Below are 27638 nucleotides of genomic sequence, written 5' to 3'. Positions count from 1 at the left end.
GGGGTGGGGTTTTGGGGGCCCCCTAGTGTCCCCCTGGGGTAAAAGGTGACAGAAGAGGCGGAGGCTGGAGCTTTCTGGAGAATTTACTGACCACAGGGGTGGGCTTCACATGAGGTGCCCGCCACTGCGGGGCCAGGGGCCTGAATGCTGCCTGGGACCAGCCACCTGTGCCCCACCCTGCGGCTGTGCACACGCGGGTGCCCCCCTCGCCTCCCTCCTCTCCGCCCGAGCTGGCTGGGGCCAGACAGTGGACGCAGCGCACAGGAAACAGAGCGGCTTCAAATAGATGCCGGCCCGGGCCGCGCCTCACCGCCCCTGCCCCCGCCTGCCCCCCCAGGACCCTCCCTGCCCCCCCCAGCACCGCTGGGGCTGAGTCTGCCCTCGTGTCCTGCCCAGCCAGGGGCCCAGGGTCCTGCCCCCCAACTGCAGGGCCTCCCCTACCCCAACCCCCACCCTAGCCCACACCCCAACCCCCTTTATAAAAAGAAGAGACAGCACCTTCCACTGGACTCTCCCGGCCGGCCACAGCCCTGGACAACCTGGGCCCAGGGCTGCTGTCCAGTCCCGCCGGCCCGGGCGTCCACGAGGTCCCTTTTACATCTGTACAGCAGCCGGTTGGCTCGGCGGCCCCGGCAAGTCCCCGTGCGGCTCACAGGTGCCGCGGGCTGGGGTGGCCGTTGTGGTAGAGTTTCTGCTTCACGTGCACCATGTTCCCGGCGGCCTCCTCGAAGGGCCTGTGCGGCCGCCGGCCCAGCTCCCGCAGGCTGCACAGCTTGGGCAGCCAGGTCCACGAGCCATCTGCAGGGGGACAGGGGCGGTCAGGCAGCTGGGGCCGGCCAGGGCGGCGGCACTCCTGGGCGGCGGGCACGAAGCACTCACCGTAGTGCCGTCCGGCTCTCCAGGCACGCACGGCGCAGTGCAGGACGCCGTCCATCCACACCAGGAACCAGCTGATGCAGAAACCCAACAGCAGCCCCAGCATGAGGTCGATCTCCTGCTTGGTCACATTGTCCGTCACAAAGTAGTTCTCGGAGGCGTCCACCACCGACTGGTCCCCGTCGTACGGGATCACGTAGTGGATGTGGTGCCTGGGGGCGGCAGGGCGGGCTGGCACCTCTCCCGCCACCCCCCGGCCTGGCCTTCCCCCGGGGCGCCTACCCCGTGGTGGGGATGTGACCGCGTCGGGCCACCCTGGGGGTTCTCTGAAGCAGCCTCCTGTGCGGGTGGTTCGGGAAGGGAGCACCAGACTCAACCAGGCCCAGGTCACAGGCCAGAGGGAGTGGGAGGTCAGTGGCCGTGGGCTGTGGAGGCCAAGCGTGAAGTCCAGGCAGACAGCGGGACCAGATGCCGGTGAGGGTGTCAGCCCTCACTCAGCACCTCCTCCCTGAGGCCTGGAGCTCACGGGAAGGTGCTGCAGGTAGAAGAGGCCTCCCCCGGAGGGGGCTCAGGACGGCGGTCCCCACGGCCAGGGTCACAGCTCACCCGCCCGCCCTGGGGCCGGGGAGGCCACTCGGAGCAGAGCTGGACACTGGGAGCCCTGCTGGCCCCAGACCAGCCACTCCCATGCACCCTTCCCCTCCTGCCGTGCCCTTTCCTCCACGGCCACCACCGCACCTGCCAGGCCCACTGCCCCTGGTGTTTCTTCTGCTCCATCCCTGGGAGGTGCTGTCAGAGGCCACGGGGGCTCTACCCAGCACCCCATCCTCTCCCCTTCCTGGGGGACGCCCCCTTGCCCTTTCCTGGCACAGACCCGCCCGGTTCCTCTCAGGATGGATGGCGTCCAGGCTCCAGGGCCCTTTCGTCCTCAGTGCCTGGGCACCTCCGTGTCCCTCGGCCTCCTCTCCCCGGGCTCTTGGGGGACTGCCCAGGCTCAGGCCACAACAGCCTCTGGCCTCTTGCCGGGATGACACAAGCTCCCCAAGGAGTTCGCTCCAGCAGCTCACCCTGTCCCCTAAGAAGGTCTCCAGGCCTTGACTCTGCTGATCGGACTGGCATCCCAGACGCCAACTCTGGGATCCCTAGTCCAACAGGAGGGCCTGGGAGTGGAGCCCGCGGGCCCCATGCGCCTTGCAGTCCACACTCCTGGCTGCCTCCCACATCTCTGCTGAGCTCCAGCTGCCTGTGTCTCCACGTGGGATCCACAGACACCTTAAACTTGTGCCTAAAAATAGCTCCTCTCTCCCCAAACCTGCTTCTCCCCCACCTTCCCCTCGGTGATGTAGCAGCGCCTCGGCCTGGTTTTCAGCCGAGACTCAGAGACCACCTCACGCTCCACACCCCAACCAGAATACTTCCCACACTGAAAGCCCCGCCTGTCCGTCCAACCCAGGGCCTTGCAGCCCTCTCCAGGCCGTCCCTGTGCCCAGCGGGGGCCACACAGGTGCCTTCCCTCAGTGAGATCTGGGGGTCCTGGAGCCTGAGCCTAGGCACAGGGAGGAGGCGGCCCCTGCCCCAGGCTCTCCTTGAAGCCCTCCTGCTCTTCTGGGGTTCCCGGAGGTCAGTCCCCTCAGCATATCCGGAAAGTGGCCACTGTCAGTGGCAGGACTCTCGGTGAGGAGTGACCATGACCGTGGCTGATTCCTGGTGGCCACCGATCACCTGGTGACGAGCCTGTCCACAGCCACCGTCCATCGTCACCAGTGGGCAGCTGCTGACCACTGCCCAGAATGTGCAGCTGCCAGAGACCCTCAGGGGAGGAAGCTGTTCCGGACCCCTTAGAGAGTCCTCACCCACCACAGGGGCTCAGTAACTTTGGGGGTCAGAGGTCACAGCCTGTGTCTCCCACCATGGCTGGCCTGGGTACCTGTAGCTCCTCCCCCTGCACCTGGCCCTCCTTCCTGGGGGGCTCAGGTCTCCCAAGTGAAAGCAGGAGATAGGCCTGGGCAGAGATGTGCTATCTGCACACGTATGTCTGTGACATGTACATACGTATGTCCTGCCTGCACCACACATGCTGCGTGTGTCCACCTGAGGCCCAATGTACATCATGTATACACACCAGCCACATGCACAGGACATGGCGTGATACTGTGGACATGGGCCCCGGGAGCTCCACACCCCCGCCCTGTGCACGGTGTGTGTCACACGCGAGTGTATGTTCGCTTGGCTTTGCAAAACGCAGCCACTCTCTCCACGGGGCGCCACGTCACGTACATGGACGGATGTCTCCTTTGGACGCTGCCTGGCAACAGACTTTGGAGCACTGATTTCCATACACGTTCTCCATGTCAACGTCTACGTATAGGCACGTATGAGGCCTACACATGTACACACACTTGTTCTGAACACCAGCGTGTACACACAGGGAGCCTCTCATGGCAGTGCATGGGCATGGTGTATACACAGACACCCCATGTGCAAAACTGCTGTCTGCACACACACTGGCTGCAGCCACATGGAGACATTTGGACATGTCCCTGAGCGCACTGCACTGTATATTGTGACATACATGGACTCTGCATACACATATATGTTGTCAATATACAAGGGCACTTTGTACGCTGAATGTACATATCCTGTATGTAGAGATGTGAACAGAGCATAGATACATGGACACACACGCAGCAATACCATCTACAGCAGGCTGTGGCTCTGCTTCCCACACACGGCTGCCTTCAGCGTGCACTCCACCTGAGTCCACGCGTGCTCTGGACACTGCATGAGCTGCACCTACACGCCCTGTGCAAGTACTCTAAGGCGCCCTCTGCCTGCCCTGCCGAGCCCTCAGTGTGCTGCCACAGGTGGATGCACACGGCCCCAGGCCATGCTCATGGAGGCCGCGCCTTTCTGATGCTCTGGAGCTCAAGTCTGGGCCCAGCCTCTGGGAGGCCGTGGAGCCGACCTCAGGCCTTTGCTCAGCAGTCGGACCTGCCAGACAGGGACACGGGGCTCTCTGGTAGCATGTGGCCACCCCACAAGCTCTTACCCCCCACGCTGTGCCCAGCACACGTGAGGGTCACAGACATCCCGATCTCTGCCTTCTCTAACACCCGTGTTCTTCATCAACACGCCTGCTGTACCCATAGGCATGTAACACGCTTAGCAACACATGCAGCTGTCCTGAACACACATGCCCTGCACCCACACATATGCACAGAGACCCCGGAGCAGGAGGCAGCAGAGATGATGAACACGGGTTCTGGGTGGGTGCCCCCTTTGTCCTTCACTAGCTGTGTGACCTTGGAAAAGCCTGTCCTCTAAATCCTCCGTCCACTTCCTCATCTGTTCAGCAGGGTTAACAGCGGGCACTGCGTGAGGGTGTCCTGAGGGATGGGAGTGCATGCGTGCGTGCACGGGCGCTGTGTGTACGCACATGTATATGCACAGACGCCACACACATGCGCCTCATGAGAAGATGTTTATTTCGTACATGGACGTACAAACATGCATGGCCAAGAGGATTCCATCACTACACGTGCACAGAGGGGGTCACAGTGGGTGTGGGGGGTCTGGGCGCTCCCCTCAATCTGAGTGACCTTGAGGAAGCTCCACCTCCCTGCTGCCCCCCCAGCCCATCCCTCAGCTCCTCTCCAGCCAGGGGGTTGTGCCCAGTGCCCCTCAAGGCAGGCCCTTCCCACCTTGACCAGCATTCCCCTGTCCCCCATGGGACTCACTGCAGGGCCCAGCCCTGTGCCAGCAGGAGCTTCCTGCCCCAGCCCTGATGAAGCTGGCTTGGGTCTCCACTGTGGACATCGGACTGGGCTGCGGCTTTCCGGCCTCCAGGCTGGACCAGGAGGCCCCGTGACCCATTCCGCCATCAGTCTGGAGGCCTCTGGGGATGGTGTCCTAAAGCCATGCGCCCCTAGGAGACCCCCCTTGAGACAGCTCCTCCCCGTGCGCACCTGGCAGCCCTCAAGGGTGGAAGGCGGCTCGCGGCCTGCGTGGGGCTGGCTCCCCCGCGCCCCGAGTGGGCCCCGCCACACATGTGCGCTCACGCGTGTCGAGCCGGCGCCGGTTGCGGACTCACCGGCCACAGTTGCAGTGGCAGACGCGGTCCTCGCCCCGCAGGTGCGGGAGGATGTAGTTGTGGAATCGGTCCAGCAGCGCGTTCATGTCCATCAAGCACGCGATGGCCTGGAAGAGCCCATGACCGGTCAGCGCCAAGGAGCGGGCGGGACGAACGGGGGCTGGGGGTGGGGAGCGCAGGCCGGGGTCGGGGCAGCGCAGGCGGGGAGGGAGAGCGCAGGCCGGGGTGAGGGGAGCGCAGGCCGGGGAGAGGGGAGCGTAGGCCTTGGTAGGGGGAGCGCAGGGGGTGTGGGGATCGCAGGCTGGGGAGGGGAGCGCAGGCCGGCTTGGGGGAGCGCAGGCCCAGGAGGGGACCGCAGGCCGGGGAGGGGGAAGAGCAGGCCGGGGTAGGGGGAGCGTAGGCCGGGGAGAGGAGCGTAGGGAGTGTGGTGATCGCAGGTTGGGGAGGAGAGCGGAGGCCGGGGTGGGGGGAGCGCAGGCCGGGGAGGGGAGCGCAGGCCGCACGGGCGGTAAACAAGGCGCGGGAGGTGGGCCAGGCGGCGCGCGCGGGCGGGGAGCAGGGGGCGCGCGCGGGAAGCCCCTCCGCTCACCATCACGACCGACGCCCCCAGAATCATGAAGATCATGGTGTTCGCGCTCATGGACATCGGGCGGGGCCGGGCCGGGCCGGAGCGCCGCCCCCCGGCCCCGGCTCCCCCCCGGCCCCGGCCCGATGCTGAGCCCCCGCCGCCTCCGCAGAGGTCAGCCCTTCCCTGGATCGTCCGCCGCCGCTCACTGCAACCCCGGCACCGGCCGGGGGGAGGAGGCGCGGGGGGGAGGGCGCCGGGGAGGGACGCGGGGCCTTTCTGGGGTCGCTCGGCCCGGCCCGCCGCGCTCCGCTCCGCCCTCGGGTCCTCCCTGCGATCCGCTCGGCTCGGCTCGACTCGGCTCTGCTCGGCTCCGGCCCCCTCCCTGCCTCCTCCTCCCTCCTCCCTCCCCGCCGCCTTCCTCCGCCTCTCGGGAGGGACCGCGCAGACCGCAGGCCGCCCCGTGCCAACGCCGGGAGGGGACCGCCATCCCCCAGACGCCGGCCAGGACCCCTCCCCCGGAACCTCGGCTTTGTGTCCCGCCCTAGTCTGGTCAGACCTAGCCCCGGTGGCCTGTCCAGTGACCCTGGATGCCAGTCCCAACACGATCCGGTCCTGGAGGGGCGCCGAGGTCCTTTCCGCCCCACTGCTCCGCCCTCCGTCCTGGACTCCCAGGTCGCCGGGTGCGGGACTGCACCAGCCCGCTCGGCAAGCACGTGCCTCCAGGGTGGGGTCCGCAAGGTCGTGACAACCCCACGGCCGTGGGGGTCACAGGTCAGGGACGGGATGACCCCTGGAATCCTCAATGGAGGGATGTGGCACAGGAGCTGTGGGCAGGGCCGCCCCGCACAGGCTTCCCTTAGGGCGGGGACGAGGGGGTCAGCCCAGGCCCATGGGTCGGGACGCCTGCCATTCAGAGGCCCCAGTGGCCACCACTCTGCTCTGGCTGTCCCTGGCTCAGGGTCCTGAGGCCAAACTCTCATCCACGACTAGTGACCATGTCTCAGGCCCAGGAGCCGACCCCTGCCTTCTAGCAGGAAGTCAGCGAGAAGCTACTCCTGGGACCCAGCCTGGAGTGTGGCGCCATCCAGGCTCACTGCAGCCTCGACTCCTGGGCTCCACCGATCCTCCCAGCTCAGCCTCCCCCGTAGCTGGCCTTGGGGGATCCCCGCCCCGGGGGGTTTCCACATGGAGAGGGAACACCGCTCCACCACAGGCAGCAGTGCTGGCAGGAGCAGGCGGCTTCCGCTTCAGGCAGTACAGGCACGGGTTGGCCCAGGCCCTGTCAGCAACACCAGGTCTGAGCTACACCTCCCAAGCAGTGGTAGGAGGTCACTGAGGGCGGCAGGGCTAGGCCTCTGCCACCTCCTCAGGGGCGAGGGTCGGGCCAGGAATTCAGGACCAGGCACAATGACAGCAGCATCTGTTTATTGACAATTCCAGGTCACTCCTAACACGCCGCAGCAGGGCTCTGTACAGTCCGGCCCGGTGGGGAGGAGGGAGGGAAGGCAGGCACACGAAGACACAGCTATGTCGGGAAGTGCACACAAACCGTTGTCTTTCCTTTTTGGTTAAAGAAGAAAAACTTTGTAATCAATATCCCGCTCATAAGTAAAAGTGGAAAAGAAGAAACTTGATTGCTTTCATCTGGCGTTTTGGCATCTCCTCTCCCATTTCATACGCACAGTTTATTTGGGTAATGCTACCGTCACCAGCAGAACACCTGTAAGTAAAAACAAATGTCAGGAAGGAAAAAGTATGAACAACAGGAAGCTCCAGAGGCGGCTCCATGCGGGCGCTGGGCTCAGTAGAAGCAGACGGTGTGCAGAAAGGTGCGGCCACTCTTCTCCTCGAACTCCTGCAGCAGCTCGTCAATCTCGTTCTCCATGTCTTCCGTGTGCTGGATCTGCAAGGACAGGCCCATGGTGACGGCCTTGCCCACTCTCGCCTGCCAGCTCCCCCCTAACACCTGGATCATCAGGGAAACGCCAGGCCTGAGCCAGCCGAAACCAAGGCAGCCCCAGGCCCTCACCCCACCGCTGCTGCCTCACAGGGACAGCTGGAGGCTGCAAGGGGAGAGCTTCCTGGGCGGCCCCAGGCCCTCACCTGGTGTGGAGCAGGAGGCAGCACCCACCTCCCCACCGACCCTCACAGAACCTGAAAATGGGAGGAGCTTGGAGCTGGATTCTGAGAGGGGCCCAGCACTGAGACCTGGAGGCCGGGGCTCAGACCCACACATGCACAGCGGGACCGACGAACCCTCACCGCCAGCGCTTCCACGCCGCCAACAAGCGAGCGGGGGCAGCCTGGTCACTGGAGCATCCTGGCCTCCATCCACCAGAGCCCCTGGCAGAGGGCCGCTGCCCCGGAGTGAGCAGGCCCGGCTCCTAAGCACACTTGCCCTGGCACCAGCAGCTCATTACTCGCCATCTCCACTGTCCACTGGTCCCCAACCTTGGGCAGCACCCAGTGCCTCTAAGCAAGGAGTGGCCTGTCTGTCACTCGGCTCTGGCCAACGTGACCCAAGCAGAAATCGTGCAATAACTTCTGGGACAAGATTTTCCCATGGCCTTTTCTCCTGCCAGGCGATAATGAAGACCATCCCTGGCACTTCAGCAGCCACACTGGACCGTGAGGCACGTGGGGACCAGAAGCCATGCTGGGTGGGCAGGCACAGCGCAGGAGCCTGCAGCCACATGGCAGCTTCTCCCAGCGCTGGCCCGCCTGACTCCCGGGCTTTCCAAACACACCATCTTCTCTCTCGGTGAAGCTGTTTTGTTTTTCTGTCTTTCACAGACACTGATCAAATCACAGAGGCACAGGCGGGATGGTGCACGGGGCAGGCCCTTTCGTCACAGCCCAGCACCTCCACGCCACAGCAGGGTGGCTACAGAAGCCTTGGGGTGCCCCAGCCCCTCTGTGCAAGGGGGACATGCAGGGCCCGTTGGGGAAGGCAGGTGTGCAGAAGGCCAAGTCCAGGGGTGGACGGCGGACACAGAGCCCTTGGCAGCCTCCAGGCTCACGTGGGGCACACACCTCCGACTGCAACGCATCCAGGAGAGCTGCATGCTCTGCTCACTGAGGCGGGGCTGTGTCCACCACAGGAAAGAGAAAAGGTACTAGGCGTTCCCTGGAGCCCCGTGTCCTGGGAGAGGGACTAAGCCTGTGTTGGGCAGGTCACTGTGCAGCGTCTCTCAGCTGAGCAGAGGGCATGGGCGGGGGGGCTCCTGTGCCAAAGCTGGGGAGTGACTCACTGAACTACCAGCGGTCACCCCTGACACAGGTGAGCTGAGCAGCAGACCCCGCCCCAAGCAGCAGGGCCAGCCTGTGGCCAGTGGTCTCGGCCACTCCCCTCTGTCAGCCTCAGGCCACTCCCCTCTGTCACAGCCTCGGCCACTCCCCTCTGTTTGAGCCTCAGGCCACTCCCCTGTCACAGCCTCGGCCACTCCCCTATGTCGCAGGCTCAGGCCACTCCCCTCTGTCACAGCCTCTGCCCAGGGCGGCGCCCAGCCGCGTACTTACACACTGGCAGAGCTCACAGATGAGAAACGCCCCCAGGGTGGCCTCCTCGTGGTTGTCCTGGATGTCCACATTGACCACGTGCACGGGCTGGCAGGTCTCCTGTTCTCTGGAATTCAGATCTGATTGGGACAAGGTGACACAGATGTCAGAGGCTCCAAAACCAGGGAACAGGCAGTCAATGTGGCTGAGTCCCCAGCTCTGCTGGCCACTGGCCCAGCCCAGCCCCAGTGGTTTCTGGACTCTGCAGTTTGGGGAGCACAAAGAATGAGCCTCAAACCGAAGACGGCTGATGGTTCAAGGAAACCTGAGCAAATCTCCAACTCAGCACAAGCTGGTCTGGGACTCCCCACCCACCAGCCAGTCCTGGGGTGAACCGTGGCTGGCATTGCGACCCTTCCCCATCACTAAAGACCAGTCCTCCCTGCTCCACTGCCAGCTCCACACAGGGTCAATCCGTTTGAAAAATGGACCTGGCACGGTGGCTCTCGCCTGTGATCCCAGCACTTTGGGAGGCTGAGGTGGGCAGATCACTTGAGGACAGGAGTTCAAGACCAGCCTGGCCAACATGGTGAAATCCCATCTCTACTAAAAATACAAAAATCGCCGGGCGTGGTGGCTCACACTTGTAATCCCAGCACTTTGGGAGGCTGAGGCGGGCGGATCTCGAGGTCAGGAGATCAAGACCATGGTGAAACCTCGTCTCTACTAAAAATATAAAAAAATTAGCCAGGCGTGGTGGCGGGCGCCTGTAGTCCCAGCTACTCGGATAGGCTGAGGCAGGAGAATGGCGTAAACCCGGGAGGCGGAGCTTGCAGTGAGCCGAGATCACGCCACTGCACTCCAGCCTGGGTGACAGAGCGAGACTCCATCTCAAAAAAAAAAAAATAAATAAATCCCAGCTACTCGGGAGGCTGAGGCAGGAGAATCACTTGAACCTGGGAGGTGGAGGTTGCAGTGAGCCTAAATTGTACCACTGCACTCCAGCCTGGGCAACAGAGCAAGACTCTGTCTCAAAAAAAAAAAAAAAAAAAAAAAAAAAAAAAACCACCAAAGCGAAAACAGGCCCCTGAAGCCCATGACAGGCTGCAGCCAGCACACAGGTGGTTCAGCGACCAGCGGCCCTGCCTGCCTTCCAGGATGCTTCGTACTCAGGTCTGCCCCCGGCCCCCGCCACTCTAGACGGGCTGTGCTGGTCAGTGTGGGGCCCTGCAGGCGTCCCCAGACCCTGTAAGAGCTGCTGGAGCCCAGCCCAGCGCGCAGCCACCTCCTCACCTTCCACCACCTGGTCATACACTCTCTCTTCGCAAGTGAGGATCAGATCAAACAGGTCTTTGCAGTTCTGGAACCTTTCTGGCCGGGGCTTGATTCTCTTATTTCTGTCCAGCATATGTAAAATCCCATTCTGTGTATAGCTACACATAGGAGTTAAGGAACGTCAGAGAAAAGGCATCTGTGTATGAAGCCTGGAGGCACCTGTGTCCTGGACACCCAGCCCCTTCCCTGCCCCACAGCAGGGGCAGCTGGGACGAAGGCCTGGACAGCTGTAGGGAGTAGGCCATGCCCTGGTGAGGCAGAGGCCTCACTGTCCTAGCAGGTCCCACAGAAAACAAAGTGGGTGATGGCAGGTGCTTGCTCCTCGCTGTCCCCCAACTCTGCAAAAAGACCCAAGGCCCACAGGACACCCCCTGCCCTCACCCAGCACGACACCTTCTACCCAGACCTCTCCCCTCACTGCTGGCCCAGCCCAAGCTGCCCTTGGCCCCAGTAACTGTGTCCCTCCTTCCTCCATCTGCTCCCCGTGCAGTGCATGCTGGCTCTGAAACCTCAGCCCTTCAGCAGAGACAAAGCAAACCCAGAAGCCCAGTCCCCAGTCTAGCTCAGCTACAACAGAGTCAAGAACATCGGAAAACCCAAAGAAAGGAAGCTCCAGGCCGGGTGGGGTGGCTCATGCCTGTAATCCCAGCACTTTGGGAGGCCAAGGTGGGCGGATCACGAGGTCAGGAGATCGAGACCATCCTAACATGGTGAAACCCCGTCTCTACTAAAAATACAAAAATTAGACGGATATGGTGGCACATGCCTCTAATCCCAGCTAATTGAGAGGCTGAGGGTGTAGTGAGCCAAGATCGTGCCACCACACTCCAGCCTGGTCAAGAGAGCAAGACTGTCTCAAAAACAAAAAGTAAAAAAAAGGAAACGAAGCTTCAGCAGCAATCAGGCTGGAAAACGCTGATACAAAAACCAACAGGGCAAGACAGTCGAGGAGGGAGATGCTACAGCCTCACTGACTATGGGATGGTGGAGGGCAGGATGAGGCCTGAAGGCACTCGGCATCCAGCCCAGCTGAAAGGGGGCCTTGGGGCGAATGCTGACACACACAGGCCGCAGCAGTCCCAGGAGGGGCCACAGGAGCCTCTGGGGTCCTCAGGGTGGGGCATGCTCCCACCATTCACAGTGGCCAGGGGTTCCCAAGGAAGGGGCTCACTTCCCCAAAAAGAGAGACTGGGTTCCCAAAGATGAGCTCATTTGAGCCATTCCAGATGGTAAGGGACAAGTAACCACTTTCAGATAAACAGCCTAGCTGACTTAGGGATTCTGAGTGAACTCAACTACCTTCCTGGGTAGCAAAAATAGTTTTTATAATAGTTTTATAATACATTGAAGTGGCTGATCTAACTTGAAAAGGCATCTGACCCTGAGCTGCATCCTTGGGTCACTGTTGGCAGCATGGAAGTCACACACCCACCCCTGACATGTGTCTCCTCCTGCACATTGGAGTCCCGCCTGTGTCCCCGAGGACCCTGGAAGCAGCTACGACACCCAGGTCCATCTCTGGGGAACTTAGTCCTTCAGCCAGTGAGAATCAAAGTCTGCGGAAAGAAGAGCTCGAGGCCGGGCACGGTGGCTCATGCCTGTAATATCCCAGCACATTGACAGACGAAGGTGGGTGGATCACCTGAGGTCAGGAGTTTGAGACCAGCCTGGCCAATAATGGTGAAACCTCATCTCTACTAAAAATACAAAAATTAGCCAGGTGGGGTGGCGCACACCTGTAATCTCAGCTACAGCTACTCGAGATGCTGAGGCACGAGAATTGCTTCAACCCGGGTGGCAGAGGTTGCAGTGAGCCGAGATCACATCACTGCACTTCAGCCTAGGCGACAGAGTAAAAACTCCTTCTGGAAAACAACAACAAGAACAAAAAAAAAAAGGCCGGGCGTGGTGGCTCATGCCTGTAATCCCAGCACTTTGGGAGGCCGAGGCAGGTGGATCACCTGAGGTCAGGAGTTTGAGACCAGCCTGGCCAACATGGTGAAACCCTGTCTCTACTAAAAGTACAAAATTAGCCGGGCACGGTGGTGGGCACCTGTAATCCCAGCTACTCAGGAGGCTGAGGCAGAAGAAGCTTGAACCTGGGAGGCAGAGCTTGCAGTGAGCTGAGATCGTGACACTGTACTCCAGCCTGGGCAACAAGAGCAAGACACCGTCTCAAAAAGAAAAGAAAAAAAAGAAAGAGCTCAAGACGGCCTGACCTTGTGTGCAGCCACATGCAGAGGGGAAGGTGCAGGGACCGGCTCACGGAGAGGAACCAGGGTCAGGGTGCAGGCGTCCAGTGGCAGCTTCATGGTCGGCACAGGGATCACCCTCCCCGCACATCCCTGAGCAAGACACAGCCGGGGGTGAGGCTGTGGGTGCTCCTGGGGCTGGGACTGGTGTCACTGGTTGGCGGAGCTCATGGACGTTCAAGGCCAGCTCTTCCCTGAGGCCTGGACAGTTCTAAGTCCTTTCCTTCTTTACTTCATTCTCAACTATTTATGGAGATGAGGCAATAAATTAAGAATCATTCAGTTAAGGAGAAATGTCTACTTCAGGGACAAAGCAGCAGCCTCCTCAGCTACGCAAGGATGAGCGAACAGCCACCCTTCTGGATCTCCTGGCGAGGAGATGCAAGGTGAGGCCCCACCTGGAGGGCTAGACCTGCAAGCCCCGCCAGAGGCTGTGAGGACCTGAGACCACAGACCAAGCCTGAGCTCACAGGGACGCGAGGTCCCACCTGAATTCCGGCAGCAAAACCACGGGGCCAGTGAGCGCCCACGAGGCAAAGGCTCAGAGCAAGGCGGGAGGACAGGAGCCGCTCGCGGGTGAGGCGGGGCCTTCAATAGACAGGCTCAGGGCCTCGGGGAGGCTGAGCAGGTTTTGGGCCTGTGTGCGAGAACCTGCTCTTCAAGACATGAGGAAATCCTTTCTGAAGGAAGAACCTAAGTACTGCCGGGCAGGAGGAAGGGGAGAGGCGCCATCGGAACGGAAGCCTGTCCCATCTTCCCGACGACACCTGCGCCACCCAGGTCCTGCACAAGTCCCACTGACGCAAAGAGTTCAACATTGAACCCACAAAGGAAGAAATCAAAGACTCAGCCTGGGCAAGAAGGCGGCACCAGGCTGAGGGCCTGACCCATGCTAGGGACCCAGCTGGGCATAAGGGGCCTGAAACGTACCCAGAAAAGTGGGCAAAGAGAGGGCCCAGGACAGGGCAGGAAAAGAGGACGTGCCATCCACAGAATCAACCGCCCCCACTGGACACCTAGGGGCTGGACACCCGGCTCTGCACAGTCCCTGAGGCCTCAGGGACCATGTTCAGTACAGGGCGGCCAACACCCGAAGGCCATGAAACAGAGGCACACAGGAGCCTCAGCTGAAGTTAAAACACATCGAAGAAATAAACTCCCAGCCAGGCGTGGTGGCTCACACCTGTAATCCCAGCACTTTGGGAGGCTGACGCAGGCGGATCACAAGGTCAGGAGTTCAAGACCAACCTGGCCAATATGGTGAAACCCCCGTCTATACCAAAATTACAAAAATTAGCTGGGCATGGTGGCAGGCGCCTTAGTCCCAGCTACTCTGGAGACTGAGGCAGGAGAATTGCTTGATGCCAGGAGGCGGAGGCTGCACTGAGCTGAGATTGTGCCACTGCACTCTGGCCTCGGCGACAGGAGCAAGACTCTGTCTCAAAAAAAAAAAAAAAAAAAAAAAAATTCCCAGGGATGGGCCAAGAAAATTGTCCAGATGTGAAATGTGGCAGCCACGGGTGGGGTGCTGGGGGTGGGTGCAGTGGGCAGGCCCCTCCCCTGCCCTGGCTTCCACATGGACCGTGGTGAGAAAGGACAAGCGGCCGTGCACAGGGGCAGCTCTGCTCATCCAGCCAGGGCTGCGGCCTCCCACTCACTGGAGACCTTCTGGACGTTGGCGGAAACAGAAGAAGCTGGCCCATCAGACCCTTGAGTGAGATTCCCACAGGTTGAGCGCGTGTGGCCAATGCCAAGGGGCCACCAGCCAGCATGAGCCAATCCTGGCCCTCCCTGCCCCACTGGTGTCACTCCCACCCCACAGTGACATCTGCAACCCTCCCCCGGTGTGTGGCTGCACGGCCTGAGTCTGGGGATGGGAGAATAAGGCTTGTGCTGGAGGCCTTGGGCTGTGACACACACCTGTGGTCCCAGCTACTCAGGAGGCCGAGGAAGGAGGATGCCTTGAATCCAGGAGGGACCCAGAGAGATCTGGAATATTGTCTCACGCAACAGAAAATGTCATCAACACAGAATCACGTTAAAATTCTGTGGGGGACTAACCATCAGAGAAACAAACTAAGCTTTCTGTACACATAGAGCAACAAAGAAATCCTGCCTCTACAAAAAATAAAAAATTACCAGCCTGGGGCCGGGCACGGTGGCTCATGCCTGTAATCCCAGAACTTTGGGAGGCTGAGGCAGGTGGATCACAAGATCAGGAAATCGAGACCATCCTGGCTAACACGGTGAAATCTCGTCTCTACTAAAAATACAAAAAATTAGCCGGGCGTGGTGGCGCGCGCCTGTAGTCCCAGCTACTTGGGAGGCTGAGGCAGGAGAATGGCGTGAACCCGGGAGGTGGTTGCAGTGAGCCAAGATCGTGCCACTGCGCTCCAGCCTAGGCGACAGTGCAAGACTCTGTCTCAAAAACAACAACAACAACAACAAAAAATTACCAGCCTGGCCACCACAGGGAAACCCCATTTCTACTAAAAATACAAAAAATTAGCCAGGCATGGTGGCACACGCCTGTAATCCCAGCTACTCGAGGGGCTGAGGCAGGAGAATCACTTGAACCCGGGAGGCAGAGGTCATAGTGAGTAGAGATCGCGCCACTGCACTCCAGCCTGGGTGACACAGCAAGACTCTATCTCAGAAAAAAATAAATAAATAAAAAATCAAAATAAAAAATTAGCCGGTGTGGTGCCATAAGCCTGTAATGACAGCTAACAGGGAGGCTGAGGTGGGAGGGTTGCTTGAGCCTAAGACGTTGAGGTTACAGTCAGCAGAGATCGCGCCACTGCACTCCAGTGTGAACAACAGAGTGAGAACCTATCTCGGCCGGGCGGGATGGCTCACGCCTGTAATTCCAGCACTTTGGGAGGCCGAGGCGGGTGGATCACAAGGTCAGAAGATCGAGACCATCCTGGCTAACATGGTGAAACCCCATCTTTACTAAAAATACAAAAAATTAGCCGGGCATGGTGGCGGGTGCCTGTAATCCCACTGCTCAGGAGGCTGGGGCAGGAGAATAGCTTGAACCCCAGGAGGTGGAGGTTGCGGTAAGCCGAGATCGCGCCACCATACTCCAGCCTGGGTGACAAGAGCGAGACTCCGTCTCAAAAAAAAAAAGATGGCAAAACCCCGTCTTCTCTACTAAAAATACAAAAATTAGCCAGGCGTGGTGGCACACACCTGTGATTCCAGCTACTCCAGAGGCTGAGGAACAAGAATCACTTGAACCCGGGAGGGGAGATCGCCATGAGCTGAGATCACATCACTACACTCATATATATATATATATATATATATGATATATATAAATCATGGCATCCAAGACAAGTCCACATGCCACCCAACCTGCAGACAACTCCCGCCATCCTCCACGCCAGCCCGGCTGGAGGCAGCTGGTGCCTCAGAGGGGCCACCCTTCAGGGTTCTTGGCAACGTGTTATTCTGAATGTCTGCTCTTTTCTTTCGAGTTGAGGCACATTTGTTCAGTTTTAATTCAGGCAATTTTCAGCTAACATGAGTTTAACCCTAACCATGAATTTCTTGGCTAAGCCTAATGCTTTTGACCCTCCAGCAATTCCCAGGCATCAGTGGACACCACAGGCCCTTTGCCAGCACTCAGGGATCAATGCCTGGGCCCTTGCCTCTTGCCAGACCCCACAGGGCCTTGAGTCCCGGGCCCCAGGCTGCTGGCCCCCCTCAAGTGCCTGCCAGGGATGGTCCCGGGCCCAGGGAGTCGGGACAAGGCAGTGATCTCGCCTGGCAGAGCCTCAGCACTGTTCTGTTGTGGAAGGAAGATGGAGGGAGGGCGGAGGTTCAGCAAAGCACCACACCAGGGAGGACAAGCCTGCCGGAGCCAGGGACCATGGACTGGCGCTAGCTGAAAGGCCTGGCGCTAGCTGAAAGGCCTGGTGGTTCATCAGAGGGAAGGTCGCACCCACCACTCACTCCACTGAACCATCACCCACCACGTGCCCTCCCCTCCCTGCTGGGCCTGGGAGGTGCACAGACCCTGGGGCATCTCGTGGTCTAGGACCTCCTCTTAAGCTGGACTGAGTTGGCCACAGGTTTCTGCTGTGGACGCATCCACCCCCCAGACAGGTCCTGTCCTGCCAGCGCCCCCGAGCTGCCGGGGCCCTCACCAACCCCTACAGGGCAGAGCAGGCCTGGCTGCTTCCCCAGGCCAGCTGCACGGGGACCTTCCATGTGGGTTAAATGTCCACACCCCAGGGAAAGCCTGAAGCACACACTGGATCTGGACACACACGTGCTCCCTGCGGGCAGAAACAAGACTGCAGTCCCTGCCATGGAGAAGCCACACACATCTCCCAGAGGCTGCGGGAGGTATAAATAGCACCATTCGTAAGAATGAAAAAACAGTAATGAAAACTAGAAAAATAAGCCCCACAGGAAAGACACTCAGTGTGTGGCCCACAGCTCTCCAGCCTGCCAGGCATGGGGAGGACCCCAGAGGCTGCAAAGGGAAGAGCAGCAGGGTGAGCCCCTGAGCAGGCACACTGGGCAGTTTCTCCCTAAATCACAGCACCCAAGCTGCTTTTGTTGGGCTAAAATCAGCAAAAAATTAATTGAGAAGTACAAAGTTTAAATTTCACTTGCAATCAAATTCTCTCTACGTGTGTGTGCCAGCTGCACCAAATGCTACTTGTACACTCAGGTTTCCCAGAGCCCATCCCCACTGGTCAGGGAGGGGGAGGTCTGACAGCTGCTGCGCTGGGCACTGCTTCCTGAGCTCCCATCCTGCCACCAGCCTTTCTCGACCAGGGTCCCGATTCGCGGACGCCAACGGCCCAACCTATCTCTGCCCCAAATCCACGTGGGACACAGCACCCACGTCCAGGGACATCCTGAACGTTTTGCCCATCCTTACGCGAACGTCACATTGCCCCGAAGGCCTGAGGGAGGGTGGTGGGGCCCGAGGCCTGTGCTCACCCCATGCAGGCAGGGCCACGCCGGGCCACCCACCACCTTTCCCAACAATGGCCCAGTGTGGGCAGCCCAGTGACTCAGATCCTGTCCATAATGCAACAGAACACAGCAAAGTCAGCCCCTAAACTCATCAGGAACCTTCCAATTCAGGGAATCCCCAAGCCAGCACCCCCACATCTTCCACTAATGTATCAGCAACTCCCCTGGAAAGCGAGTGTGAGGCTGACCAGCGTTCCGACCCGGCACTCTGCCACAAGTGTGCAGCAGCAGATGCTCTGGAGGGCGCCGGCTGCCCCAGGGCAGGCCACCCTCACGCTGGCCGTGTGGACGCAGGGCCACAGCTTGCTCTGCGAAGCCCTCTGCTTGCTCAATGGCACCTGCACAGGGAGGTGAGGTCACTTCAAGAGGCCCTGGAAAAACGAGAGAACTAGGCTGTCCCATTTTTCTCAAAGGAAACCACTCCCCACACACTGGTACTTACAGAAGTGAGGCTCTGCACAGTTTCTGTGATCCTCCCTGTGCGGCCTCCTCCTTAGGGACCAGGAGGTGCTGGCAGTGAGGTCAAACGTCAGGGAGCAGGAACCTGCCCAGGACCCCCTTCGATTTTGGGGCCTCCTGACAAATGATCCGGTGTGACTGACAGCACCTTCTAACAGGGTCTTGGTGCCTGAGCTGTGCCCCATGCCCAGAGGGCGATTCTTCTCGAGCCCCAGCTCAGAGCCTGAGCTCCAGAGCAGGGCCATCTGCCTGCAAGTGATTGCTCTCCATGGCCCTCAGGACGGTGTCTCCTTCCTGAACACTTTCAGTCAGCCTGAGGAGTAAACCCAACAGACGGCAAGATGGCATCACCACACACTATCTACTCAGACTGAGGCTTAGTAGACGCTCAGATAACAAAAATGGTGGACTGGCCGGGCACGGTGCCTCACTCCTGTAATCCTAGTATTTTGGAAGGCCGAGGCGGGTGGATCACTTGAGGTCAGGAGTTTGAGACCAGCCTGGCCAATATGGCGAAACCCCATCTCTACTAAAAATACAAAAATTAGCCAGAAATGGTAGCTAATGCCTGTAATCCCAGCTACTTGGGAGGCTGAAGCAGGAGAAACCATTGAACCCAAGAGGTGGAGGTTGCAGTGAGCCGAGACTGCGCCACTGCACTCCACCCTGGGCGACAGAGTGAGACTGTCTCAAAAAAAAAAAAAAAAAAAATTACTTTTTAAAGTTTTCAAGAAAAAGGTCTTTAAATTGTGAATTATTCTGCAACACAAAACCAGACTAAACCTGAAACATTCCACTTGGAGGAAAGCCGGTCTCTGCACTGTGGCCCCGTGGTGTCTGGCTTCACTTGGACAGAAACCCTGGATCTGTTTTTTTTTTTTTTTTTTTTTTTTTTAAGACGGAGTCTCGCTCTGTCGCCCAGGCTGGAGTGCAGTGGCACAATCTCGGCTCACTGCAAGCTCCGCCTCCTGGGTTCAAGCCATTCTCCTGCCTCAGCCTCTCCGAGTAGCTGGGACTACAGGCGCCCGCCACCACGCCCGGCTAATTTTTTTTTTTTTTGTATTTTTAGTAGAGACGGGGTTTCACCGTGGTCTCGATCTCCTGACCTCGTGATCCGCCCGCCTCGGCCTCCCAAAGTGCTGGGATTACAAGCGTGAGCCACCGCGCCCGGCGAAACCCTGGATCTGTAACTGCAGCCTCACCCTCAGCACTGCTGCCAGCCGAGAAGGGTCTCCGGCTCGGCCCCTCTGTGCCCCCTCAGCAGAGAGAACATAAGGGACTTCCTATCTCCACCCCAGGACATTCCAGTTATTTAGTTATTATTAAAAAATAATAATACAGTAGTTGTTTTACCAGGAAATTCAGCTTCGGAATACAACCTTTTAAGGCTGAGGCGGGCAGATCACGAGGTCAGATCGAGACCATCCTGGCTAACACGGTGAAACCCGTCTCTACTAAAAATACAAAAAAAATAGGTGGGCGTGGCCAGGCGCAGTGGCTCATGCCTGTAATCCCAGCACTTTGGGAGGCTGAGGCCGGCGGATCATAAGGTCAGGAGATCGAGACCATCCTGGCTAACACGGTGAAAACCCATCTCTACTAAAAATACAAAAAAAAAAAAAAAAAATTAGCCAGGCGTGGTGGCGGGCGCCTGTAGTCCCAGCTACTCGGGAGGCTGAGGCAGGAGAATGACGTGAACCCGGGAGGCGGAGCTGGCAGTGAGTTGAGACTGCACCACTGCACTCCAGCCTGGGTGGCAGAGCAAGACTCTGTCTCAAAAAAAAAAAAAGGAACCCAGGCTGACAGATGAACTGGAGCAGGCCCCATCTGAAGGATGTCGCCAGTGTGACATTCTCCTGACAATGCAGCTGAACTGCCTACTGAAAAAAAGGGAGGATAAAGACCTCATCCAGAAGGAGGCCAGTGGTCACTACGGACTGTCCCAAGCAGGGATCCTCCTGGGGACCACCAGGCTACGTCAGTGGTGAGAACTCAGCAGGTATGGGGGATGTCAGGTAGGCCACAGAGACCACGTGTCAGTGGCTAGGGCCTCTAAAGAGAAACGAGGAGGAAGTGCAGCTCCAGGGAGTGGAGCGGCTGTTGAGATTCACCATCAGCAAAAAGCGAAGCTGAGCACGAGGCAGATCGGGACGACTCAGGGGTCCCCACGAGCCCTCGCTGCCCACCCACACCCATTTGACGTGGTTGCTCACAGGACAAACCACCCAGGGCCCCAAGGTGCCACGACATATCAGGAAACGCCCCAAACACAGCTCAGTTTTCCTTACCAAGGTTTTCTCCTTTCACTCCTTAGGGGCTTTAGTGGGACCAGAACATCCCGGGGAGTTAGAATGAGCGCAGCTGCCCCCAGCTGCCCATCCCACAGGAGAGCCCAGAGAGGCCAGGACCACACTGCCCTGCTGTGAGTGAGGCCTGGGCCCCTCTCAGAGTCACAGGGGACTTAAAAGGGCACCCACAGGCACTGCCACGCTGGTGCGGCTGGCACCAGGGACCGCACTCTCCCACCACGGCCTAGGAAAAAGCCACGTCAGGTGCAGCACGCTGGCCACAGGCACTGGGGCCATGAGAGCAACAGCCACGGGCAGCCCAGCACCATCTTGGGTCCCCCGCTGCCAGTGCCAGCCCCACGCACCCCTGACCACCTCAGCTCCTGGACCTCAGCCTCTCCTTTGCAAACCGTGGCTGGCAGCAGAGACTTCCTTGACGTCAAGTCTCCTGAAGGTGTTGCTTGCTCCGTGGAAGCCTTGGTCCTTCCCCGGAAGGCCACACCATCTTCCCTGCACATATGACTCATCCCAGAGCATGCTAAGTGCTGCTGCCCTGACAGACACACCCACGAGGGGGGCCAGCTATCACCTTATTGGCCAGATTGTCCCGGTAACTGAGTGAGTGACAGGACACACAGGAACACCGCAGAGCCCGACAGCCGTGCCCCTGCCACACACACAGAAGACTCCCCACATCAGAGGTGAGGTCAGAGGTCTCAAAGGTCAGGTTAGAGCTGGGTCAATCCGTTTCCATGGCAAAACACAAAGCACCGACACAGGAGGCTCCAGTATCTGCGCTCCTGGTGCATGGTGGGGATGAGACAGCCTCGGCGGTGCTGGTGGAGCTCCTGGGAGCCTCACTCCACCAAGGACGGAGCTGCAGCTCAGCACAGTGACTGCCCAGGGCTCTGACCCAGATGCCAACAGCCTGGGCAGTGGCACCTCAGCCAAGAAAGGAGGAACCAGTGCTGCAGGGACTGGGCAGTGGCTATGGCAGGCACGTCTGGAGGGAGCGCCGTGCATGTGGGTGACAAGAACAGCCGAGTGCGCCACAAGCATGGACGGCAGCTCCGTACTCAAGAGGGGGTGAGAAGAGCAGGTGACACCGACCATGGCTGTGCACAGCACTATGCTCTGGGTTCCCTGGATGGACTGGGATCCACTCACCACACTATGCCACAAGCTTGCCAACTACCACTTCCACGTCAATGTATCAAGAAATACATTTGGGCCGGGCACAGTGACTGACACCTGTAATCCCAGCACTCTGGGAGGCCAAGGCAGGCGGACTGCTTGAGCTCAGGAGTCCAAGACCAGCCTGGGCAACAGGGCGAAACCTCACTTCTACTAAAAATAAAAAAATCAGGCCAGGCGGGGTGGCTCATGCCTGCAGTCCCAGCTACTCAGGAGGCTGAGGTGGGAGGATTGAGCCCAGGGACATGAGGCTACAGGGAGCTATGATGGGGCCACTCAACTCCAATGTTAAAGACAGAGAGAGACCCTGTCTCAAAAAAATAAATTCACTTTGAGGCTGGGCATGGTGGCTCAATCCTATAATCCCAGCACTATAGGAGGCCAGTGCGGATGGATCACTTGAGGCCAGGAGTTTGAGACCAGCCTGGCCAACATGGCAAAACCCCATCTCTACAAAAAATACAAAAAGTTTGGCCAGGCACGGTGGCTCACGCCTGTAATCCCAGCACTTTGGGAGGCCAAGGCGGGCGGATCACAAAGTCAGAAGATGGAGACCATCCTGGCTAACATGGCGAAACTCCATCTCTACTAAAAATACAAAGAATTAGCCAGGCGTGGTGGTGGGTGCCTCTAATCCCAGCTACTTGGGGGGGCTGAGGCAGGAGAATCGCTTGAACCCGGGAAGCGGAGCTTGCAGTGAGCCAAGACCAAGCCATTGCACTCCAGCCTGGGCAAAAAGAGCAAAACTCTGTCTCAAAAAAAAAAAAAAAAAAAAAAAAAAAAAAAATTCTATTTTGATAGCGAATGCTTTTTGGCAAAGCACAGAGGCTGCACAAACAGAACTCAGGAACCCCTTGAAAAGGTCTCGTGGCCATCTCTGGAGCTGCTGGGCACCCAACTGTAACCATGGCCTCAACGCAGAGCCACACAAGGCTCAGGCCAGCTCTGGGGGTCCACCACGGCCTTGCGTCTGCAGGCACCGCGAAACGACTTTGCAAACAGCATCTGACCTGCTGCAGACTAGGTGAAAACTCACAGGCTTGTGGGCCCGGACCCTGGGCTACCTCTTGAAGATGAAGGCACAGTCAGCACAGCTCCATTCTGTCCAGACCCTCAAATGACCACCAGCGACTACCTCAGCCAATCAGCTCCGTTCTACCTCTGTCGTCTCAGATGAGAAGAGCAGGCCAGTATCTCTGGCCTTACCTGCAATATCTTAAGGCCGTAATTTACATTTTAGGCATGAATGCTTTTCTAAAACCCACGATCAGAGTTTCTCTGGGAATCGGTGTCTGGCTTAGGAACACACTCGTTTGACAAATACCTTCCGAAAACTATTTTATAACACAGCTGCTGGGCCGGGTGCAGTGGCTCACACCTGTAATCCCAGCACTTTGGGAGGCCAAGGCGGGTGGATCACTTGAGGTCAGCAGTTCAAGACCAGCCTGGCCAACGTGGTGAAATCCCATCTCTACTAAAAATACAAAAATTAGCCTGGTGTGGCGGCGCATGCCTATCAGGAGGCTGAGGCAGGAGAATCATTTGAACCTGGGAGACGGAGGTTGCAGTGAGCCAAGATCGCACCACTGCACTCCGGCCTGGGCGACAGAAGAAGACTCTGTCTCAAAACAGTAAATAAATAAAGGAAATAAAGCATTTCCTTTTTGGGAATTATGCTATTCATCTGAATTAGCACATACATATATACACACACACATGGGGCCGGACACAGTGGCTCACACCTGTAATCTCAAAACTTTGGAAGGCCAAAACAGGTGGTTCACCAGAGGTCAGGAGTTTTGAGACAAGTCTGGCCAACCTGGTGAAACCCAATCTCTACTAAAAATACCAAAATTAGCCAGGCGTGGTGGTACACCGTGCCTGTAATCCCAGCTACTCAGGATGCTGAGTCAGGAGAATCGCTTGAACCCGGGAGGCAAAAATTGCAGTGAGCCAAGATCATGCCACTGCACTCCAGCAGGGGCGACAGACCGAGACTCCATCTCAAAAAAGAAATCTATCAAATTTTGCTCTGAGACAAGGAAATGTCCACAGGGAAGTGGGCACACACAGAAGTTAACCTAAAAGACAATGAATTCAGAGGATGGACATGAACAAATGTGTAATTTAAAACACAGGCCAGGTGCAGTGGCAACCCCTATAATCCTACAGCTTTGGGAGGCCAAGGCGGGCTCATCACTTGAGATCAGGACCAGCCTGGCCAACATGGTGAAACCCCGTCTCTACTAAAAGTACAAAAATTAGCCAGGCGTGGTGGCCCACGCCTGTAATCCCAGCTGCTCGGGTGGCTGAGGCAGGAAAATCACTTGAACCCAGGGGGTGGAGGGTGCAGTGTGCCAAGGTTGTGCCATTGCACTCCAGCCTGGGCAACAGAGTAAGACTCTGTCTCAATTAAAAAAAAAAAAAAAAAGCTGGGCATGGCATAGGCCTGTGGTCCCAGCTACTGGGGAGGGTGAAGTGGGAGGATCACCTACCTGAGTCTGGGATGCCCAGGCTGTGGTGAGCTGTGACAGCACCACTGCATTGCAGCCTGGGCGACAGAGAGACACCCTGTCTCAAAACCAAATAATAATAATAATAATAATCCAAACCCCAAACGTAATTAGAAAAAATTAGGTAATTAGAAAAAAATCCACAAGAGAAGTACAAACAGTATGCCAGACACAGGATTGGTCTCTAGCTGCACAGCCAGAGAAGACCCAGCAAAGTGTTAGATGCATTTGCATTTCACAGGAAAACAGTCACGTTAACATTTAGAGCTACATATTTACTTGCTTTTGAAGACAAGTGGTTTTGCAGTTCATTAACACAAAAAGCTGGTAAACCTTCACTAACTTAAATGCACACAGGATGAACTTTCTGTAGGATCCTGTGAGACTCCCACACACCTTCTCATGTGGCTGAACGGGCTGCTCTGGAGCAAGGGGGGAACTGTCCAGGCTGGTGTCAGCCACCCCAGCCCTCCTTTCAGAACGGCCTCTCCCTCCTCCTCTACCTTCTGGGCCAGCAGCTGTTGCCTGGACCCCCTCACTGGGCTGAGTGACACTTCACTAGGTCAGACTGCCATTCATTAACTTAGAAGTCACTTATCTTCTCCCCAAAGGCACTCCAGGCAAGCTTGGGATGGCTTAACCAGACTCCTTTCAATCAAAAATGAAAAAATCCCGCAAGAAAGCTCAACTATGGAAAGTGGCTTCAGTGTAAAATGAAAAAAAAAATAGAGAAGCCTCTGCACGTGACCCTGGGAGCGAGGTTCAAGCCCCTCGGCAGGACACCCGGCGCAAAGCTGCTCTACTCCACGTGCCACTAAGGCCAAGCAAGGAAAAGTCATGGCAAAGAAATTTGGGACCTAGAAATAGTTCCACGCATGCTCAGTGAGAGAACAAAAGGTTGTATATGAACTGGACAGTGTGGAATGGGCAGGTCTGTAGCACGAGAAGCAGCTAAACTGAACAGTGTGGAACGGGCGGATCTGTAGCACGGGAAGCAGCTACAGGCACTGGGAGGAGAATGGGCAGCAGCAGCAAACAGCCTTGGGAGACGAAAAGTGTCTCAAAACCAATTGTGGTGACGGCTGCAACTCCATGAATGTTCTGAAACCCACAGAACTGGACACGCAACTCGGGGAAGTGCATGATTTGTACATTTTATCTCAATAAAAACAATTCTTGATAAAACGGTCAGTCCGCCCAAGGAGAGAACCTGCACAGGAGAGAGTTCCCATTTGTCGACATAGATCAGGGGAGCTTAGATCCCCATCCCTGGTCCATGTATATACGCTACTACTATTATTATTACTACTTGAGACGGAGTCTCACTCTGTTGCCTTGGCTGGAGTCCAACAGTGCAATCTCAGCTCACTGCAGCCTCTGCCTCCTGGGTTCAAGTGACCCTCCCACCTCAGCCACCCGAGTCCCTGGGATGACAAGTGCATGCCACCACACCCAGCTACTTTTTGTATTTTTTTTTTTTGGAGACAGTTTCATTCTTGTCGCCCACGCCCGAGTGCAATGGCGCAACTTCGCCTCACCGCAACCTCCGTCTCCCAGGTTCAAGTGATTCTCTTGCCTCAGCCTCGTGAGTAGCTAGGATCACAGGCATGCACCACCATGCCCGGCTAATTTTTTATTTTTAGTAGAGACAGGGGGTTTCTCCATGTTGGTCAGGCTGCTCCCAAACTCTCGACCTTGGGTGATCCACCCGCCTCAGCCTCCCAAAGTGCTGGGATTACAGGCGTGTGCCACCATGCCTGGCGTTTTCTACTTTTAGTAGAGACAGGGTTTTATCCTGTTGGCCAGGCTGGTCTCAAACTCCTCAACTCAGGTGATCCACCTGCCTCGGTCTCCCAGTATTGGGATTACAGGTGTCAGCCACTGCAACCAGCCCCATGTATGTATACTATTAATTCCCAAAAGAAAATGTGGATGAAACTTTTTAAGAAAGAGACAGCCTTGTTCTCTATCTCAGGCTGGAGTGCAATGGTGCAATCACAGCCCAATGAAGCCTCCTGGGCTCAAATGAGCCTCCTGCCTCAGCTTCCCGAGTAGCTGTGCCACCACACCCACCACATCTGTGTGTTTTTTGTCAAGACAGAGGCTCGCTATGCTGCCCACGCTGCCCTCCGGCTCCTGGGCTCAAGTGAGCCTCCTGCCTCGGTCTCCCCAGGCTGGGATTGCAGACGTGGCTCGTTTAACTTTACAGAAGGCTCACATCCCAGTGCTGCAAACCTAGACTCGCGCCCTCAACAATCCCCAAGGGAGGTTTCAGAGGCATCAAGTCCCTCAACCCCTCAGGTTCACTTCTGGCTTGTGGGGGAAAAGACCAAAATCAACCATCTATAGCCAAATACAGACAGTCTCTAACTTATTATGGCTCAATGTAGGATTTTTTGACTTTAGCATGGGTTTACCAGCAGGCAACCTCACAGAAAGTCAAGGAGATTTTGTATTTAAGAAATGAAAGCTGAGAATAGTGGCTCACACCTCTAATCCAAGTACTCTGGAAGGCCAACGTGTGAGGATCACTTGAAGCCAGGAGTTCGAGACAAACCTGGATAACACAGCAAGACCCATATCTAAAAAAATAATAATAATAAATTAAGTATTTCAATACTAATAGGACAACTGGCCAAAATTTATTGAGGGCTTTAAAACACTCTGTCTCAGGCTCAGTGTGTGCATGTCCTAATTTATTTAATTATCAGAAATTCTCTGAGGTGGGCACGCAGAGAAACCTAGGCCCTGGCCACACGGCAAGTAGGCAGATGGCAGATGTGGTGGGTCTCCCTCACCTTGGGCCACTTGGTCCCCCTCGACCCTGGCCCTGCCTCTGAACAAGCAGCATTTTCCTCCAAAGTCACATTGTCCTTCCTTTCTTATTTTTTTGAGACAGAGTCTCGCTCTGTCACCCAGGCTGGAGTGCTGTAGCGCGATCTTGGCTCACTGCAAGCTCTGCCTCCCAGATTCAAGCAATTCTCCTGCCTCAGCCTCCCGAGTAGCTGGGACTACAGGCGCCCACCACCACGCCCAGCTAATTTTTGTATTTTTAGTAGAAACGGAGTTTCACTATGTTGGCCAGGCTGGTCTCTAACTTCTGACCTCATGATCCACCCACCTCGGCCTCCCAAAGGGCTGGGACTACAGGCGTGAGCCACCGCGCTGGCCTGTCCTTTGTCTTGACACTGTAAACACTCGACCAAGCGCTGCATCTGATCTTTGGGTCACATCTTGAACCCCCAATTGCTTCCACTGCAGTTCATGGCGATGACTCCTGCCAACGCACCGGCTGCTGTGGGCAGATTTGCTTTCAGGCTGTCACTTGCAACTGTCACTTCCCGCAGGCCCGCTGCACCCATCGCTAACCAGGAAACGTTATCAGGGTCCTCCCGACCTGCGCATCTCAACACCCGAGGCCCCACCCAGCGTCGTGCCAATGTCCACAGGGAACTGCCTGGGGACTTCGCTCCTTTCCAGGCCAAGAGCATCGCGTGGAAGAGCTTTAGCTAAGTGGCAGGCTCCCCGTTCTGCACCTTCTGCCCCCACCCAAAGGACAAAGATGCC

At 57.5% G+C, this 27638-nt stretch overlaps 2 protein-coding genes across 2 annotated transcripts in view; both read right to left on the bottom strand.

Moving 5' to 3' along the window:
* Positions 1-65: 65 nt before the first annotated feature.
* Positions 66-6154, bottom strand: TMEM240 (transmembrane protein 240). The gene is made up of 4 exons (XM_055262654.2): positions 5556-6154; positions 4967-5073; positions 880-1088; positions 66-798 (listed from the first exon to the last, which is right to left on the bottom strand). The coding sequence occupies exons 1-4, from the start codon at positions 5610-5612 to the stop codon at positions 650-652; spliced, it is 522 nt and encodes a 173-aa protein (XP_055118629.1). The 5' UTR covers positions 5613-6154; the 3' UTR covers positions 66-649.
* A 788-nt stretch (positions 6155-6942) lies between these two features.
* The window catches only part of SSU72 (SSU72 homolog, RNA polymerase II CTD phosphatase), a 35971-nt gene continuing 15275 nt past the window's right edge, over positions 6943-27638 (bottom strand). The window contains exons 3-5 of the mRNA XM_055262653.2: positions 10326-10465; positions 9054-9172; positions 6943-7437 (exon numbers count right to left, since the gene is read on the bottom strand). Coding sequence (XP_055118628.1) covers positions 7336-7437; positions 9054-9172; positions 10326-10465 — 361 coding nt within the window. The 3' untranslated portion in view covers positions 6943-7335. The remainder of the gene's footprint in view (positions 7438-9053; positions 9173-10325; positions 10466-27638) is intronic.

This window comes from Symphalangus syndactylus, chromosome 22, assembly GCF_028878055.3.
Source record: "Symphalangus syndactylus isolate Jambi chromosome 22, NHGRI_mSymSyn1-v2.1_pri, whole genome shotgun sequence".
In the NCBI taxonomy this organism is placed as follows: domain Eukaryota; kingdom Metazoa; phylum Chordata; class Mammalia; order Primates; family Hylobatidae; genus Symphalangus; species Symphalangus syndactylus.
The sequence above is the reverse complement of the archived record's forward strand: the minus strand, read 5'-3'. Positions and strand labels throughout refer to the sequence as shown.